General features: G+C 35.1%; 2 protein-coding genes across 2 annotated transcripts in view; one reads left to right on the top strand and one right to left on the bottom strand.

The window, feature by feature from the left end:
- Nucleotides 1-229: 229 nt before the first annotated feature.
- On the top strand, nt 230-2,534 carry LOTGIDRAFT_167418 (hypothetical protein; the record flags this gene model as incomplete). The annotated part of the gene is made up of 3 exons (XM_009064895.1): nt 230-527; nt 1,434-1,690; nt 1,935-2,534. The coding sequence occupies 3 exons, from the start codon at nt 230-232 to the stop codon at nt 2,532-2,534; spliced, it is 1,155 nt and encodes a 384-aa protein (XP_009063143.1).
- A 1,530-nt stretch (nt 2,535-4,064) lies between these two features.
- The window catches only part of LOTGIDRAFT_167417 (hypothetical protein), a gene marked incomplete at both ends in the record, with an annotated part of 668 nt that continues 212 nt past the window's right edge, over nt 4,065-4,520 (bottom strand). The window contains one exon of the mRNA XM_009064894.1: nt 4,065-4,435. Coding sequence (XP_009063142.1) covers nt 4,065-4,435 — 371 coding nt within the window. The remainder of the gene's footprint in view (nt 4,436-4,520) is intronic.

Here is a 4,520-nt window from a genome sequence, read left to right as displayed (position 1 = left end):
CAACAAGAAGAAAGAGGATTACGTAATCATCTCACCATCAGTAGGGACAAAGACCCAAATAAACGACGGAGGAAGAGTTACTTTTGAAATTAATTCGTTGTCCAATTGGTTGCTGCTTTCCGATGCCCATTTCCGATGCGATTTCAAAATCAAAGACGCCGCTCAGAATCGAATTCCACAAACCAACACGACTTTAGAAAACAACTTCTTTCCGTCTTTATTCAGCGAAATGGTTTTGGAAGCTGGTTCAAATCCGATAGAGACCATAAAACACCCCGACGAGTTCGACACAATGTTGAAAACGGTTCTGTATCCCAAAAACTACGATTCAGTTTCAGGATGGATTCCCGATGTCGGTAACGGAGAAGTTTTAAAAGAACCGGTCAGAACTGTGGCAGATGACGCAGACCTTGCTAGGATAAGGGTAGTTGCTAGAAACACACTGGAAAGAGTGACTCGCGGAGTAAATCACGGATTTGAAAAACGAGCGCTTCAATACAACAATGTTGTTGAGAACAACAGATGGGGTAATTACGTAAATTGGAAGTTGTATCCTTTATTTGGTCTCTTGGAACACAGAAAGGTTTCCATAGGTTTACCGTATAAAATTCATTTGCAAAGAGAAATCAACGACAACAAGATATTCTTTGGTGAAAACAACTAGAAAAAATTAGAAATAACGAATATCCAACTTTACATACCGGTAATCACTCCTTCCGTAGAAGTGGAAACGAGAATATTCAACTCTTTAACCTAAGACATCGAAATTGCTCTTCTTCATCGTAACACGGTAGGTAGCATGACTTTAACGGGAGAATCCACCACGTGGACAATCACCAACACCGTCAAACCAGCGAGATATCTAATGGTCGGTTTCAAAAACTTGCCAGACTCTCAGACAAACAACAACAACATTTTCAGAGTGGCATTGGACCATACTCAAGATCCCATCATTCGCAAAGTTCAAGTCAGATTGAACAACGATAATTATCCCAATCAACCTTTGACAATTGATCCTTCCAAAAAAGATTACAACAGCTGTCAGCTCATCAAGAAGATCTTTTCAAAACAGGGGTAAACATAAATATTCACATCGATAAAACACAAGAAGATGTAACCGGCTACTGTTTATTGCTGGAAGAAGCAAAACATTTGATTAAAATATCAGATAGAAGAATGATAAGAATTGAATAAAAAAAGACTCTTTAAAAATGAAACCAGAAACTTTAGTTATGAAAATAATAGAAGCTATGGAAACGAATTCACCGACTCTAATAACTTACAACGGTAAAAAAGTGCATATAACCCAAAAGATTATCGATAAATACAAACATTGCAAAGTCAGAGACGATATAGACTTGGAAAGAATTGATGAGAATTTAACTAAAAAAGGTGGATTTTTACCTTTCTTACCTTTAATCTTTGCTGATTAGCTGCAGCTGGTGCAACTGCTGGTGGAGCTGCTGGGATAGCCAAAACTGTCAACGATAAGAAAGCTGAAGCCGCTGCAAACGCCGAAGCACGTAGACACAATTTGGCAATGGAAAGAGAAGCACGAGGAGGTTCGGGAGTAGGAGATATATTAGGGACGGTTAAAGAATTCGGACAAAGATTTGGCGAAGAAACCAAGAAAACCGTTAAAGAGGGATTAAGCAAATTAATAGATAAAATCGACACTGGAGAAATGAAGGTCAAACACAAGGGCAACGCCATATTTTTTAAAAACATACGTTCGGGCGAGGGAATCTTCCTTTGAAAGTATAAAGGCAACGGGGTGATTTTTGATACGAAAATGTAATAAATAAAAATGGGCAAGAAATTCAAACATTCGTACATATTTCCTAGTAACCCAATGCTCATGTGCATTTGCGGTAGTTCAGGTTCTGGGAAAACTCATCTCACTTTTAACATGTTGACAACACCAAACCTTTTAGATTTCAATTCTCTGTATATCTACACAACAACACCAGAGCAATCGTATTATCAATTCCTATTATTTACCAAAGAAAGACGTTCAAGACATATTTCAATATTACGAGGGAAACGAAGAAGAAGTGGAAATAAAAGATATCATAGAAAACTTCATTAAATCAAAGAATCCATCTTTCAATCCAACGGATATAAAAGTTTTTCTTACGAAAAATGTTAATGATCTAGACTTGTCTAATATTGATAGCAATCGAAAGAACTTAATATTGTTTGACGACTGCGTAGCGCAAAGAAATCAAACTGTTCAACAAGAATTCTTCACCAAAGGAAGACATCACAACTGTCACTGCATATACCAATCCCAATCCCAATCTTTTTACGGGATGGATTCTATGTTCATTAGAAAAAATGCAAATTGTTTTTTATTATTTGAATTAAACGATAAAGATTTATCTCAAATCATTCAGTCTATAAATCACGGAATGGATAGAGATACATTTAAAAAGGTTTGTAAAGCTCAACGGAGAAACCCAGATGATCATGGATATGTATTTGTAAATACTAGAAAACCTGCGGGAGAAAGAGTTATGATCGATATATGTTAATTTTATTTTTTTAAAAATGACGGATTGGAATAATATTTTAAAAAGAAATAGAGAATATATCAAAGCTAAGAATAAAATAAAGACCCAAGTTGAAAAATACAAATTACAACAACTCGGATTAACGGAAAATCTAAAACTCTATTTCAACCCATATTAAAAAGTCAAGAAGATATTAAAAAGAGACTCGTTATAGAACCCACCCCTCATATAGAACCCAAACCGATTGAATATAATGGTATTATAATTAGGACATTAGATGATATAAAACGTCTTTTTTCAAACCCTGACCCAGATTTACCAAAGAGCATTTCACCAATCATTGATGATGAGGGTTTGTTGTTTAATGGTTTTAGAATAAGATTTAGTGGAAATTCACCACAATTCAAAATCGATACAAAAGATTACATATACACATTAACGAGAGGATTAATAGATTTAATGAATGGCGAGGATGTTGAAATTGCCGATTACAAGGATTTAGTAGCATACTCAAAATTTCTACATGCGATCAGAAAGTCAGGACCCGAAACAAGAAGATTGAAAGAAGTTGATTTATATATAACAAAAGTTATTGAGCAAGAGGAGGTAGATGATTATGCAGAAGATTATCCACCAATCATACAAGAAATAGACGAATTCGATGATATGGTGGCATCTGAACAAGGTATAACGTTTTTATCCGACAACAATAAAGAATTGCTTAATAGATTAGAAATAATATTAGCGGCCATGAAGGAAGGTCATCGATCGGACAGATAATACAACGAAGTCAATGGCATATTAAAACGGCTTTTAGAGAAAAAAATCATCACTAAAAAAGACTATATAAATGTCATTAAAAATGTCCAATAAAGAACAATTGTTCGTTATCACCTCGAATAAATCAGACATCAAATTGTCTCTAGACTACGAGTATGAACTCGATCGCAATAAACAGTACGAACTGGGATTAAAGTATTTCTCCGTTTACAATTCCATTAGAAACATCAACGAAAAAAACAATCAACTAAAAATATCGACGGATAACGGATTTACGTTCAAAACCATATGCTTACTAGCGGGAAGCTACGAATACGTAATCAACGATTACCTATCCGAATACGCAGGAAGCGTGAACGGCAAAAACAATATCGAATTCGAAGGTAATTTGAATCTGAACCAAATAAAACTGATCTTGAGAAATAACAGTCAAGTCGATTTCAACGTAGAAAATTCGTTGAATGCGTTACTAGGGTTCGATAAACGAATATACGCGCAATCGACATTGGCGCCGCACAAGGCCAACATCGAGAACGACATCGACGTGATCAACATTCACTGTAATTTGATCAACGGTGGATTTTTCAACAAGCACAAACGCCAAATCATATACAGCATACTGACTTTTACGGTGCCGATCGGATACAGAATTATAGAGAAACCGTTTCAAACGACCTATTTACCAGTCAATTCTTTTATGATCAAATCTGGAAATCAAAGACGGTAAAACAGGTTCATAGACTTTGGCAACGAAGAAATTGTCATTCAACTTCATTTAAAACAATCTTCATTCTCTTCTTGATTAGAAAGATAATCGAAATCATCAAATTCATAGTTTTCGTCAAAACTATACTCATCTTCGTCATTGTAAGGATACATAATTCCTTCACTGTTTGGTGGTTTTCTTTTAACATTATTCAAATAACTTCTAAAAACTTTAGTTTGTTTATCATTTGGAATAACTACTCCATTGGTGAAACTTTTTTCCCATGGTTTATTAAATTCGTTCGACACATCATGTCCGCTTGCTAACTGAACGTAATCTTCTACACTTATCTTATCATTAGAATAACCTTTAAACGTTTTCTTTTCTTTTAAAACACCATCAGAAGTCAAAACGATGTTGTATTTGACTTTTGGTGCTAAATATAAACCAAATATAATTCCACCGTCACCGTAATCGTTTTTACCTTTGCAATAGTCTTTTTCGGAGACCAAACCAGCTCT

The sequence above is a fragment of the Lottia gigantea genome, assembly GCF_000327385.1.
Source record: "Lottia gigantea unplaced genomic scaffold LOTGIsca_66, whole genome shotgun sequence".
Lineage (NCBI taxonomy): Eukaryota > Metazoa > Mollusca > Gastropoda > Lottiidae > Lottia > Lottia gigantea.
The sequence above is the reverse complement of the archived record's forward strand: the minus strand, read 5'-3'. Positions and strand labels throughout refer to the sequence as shown.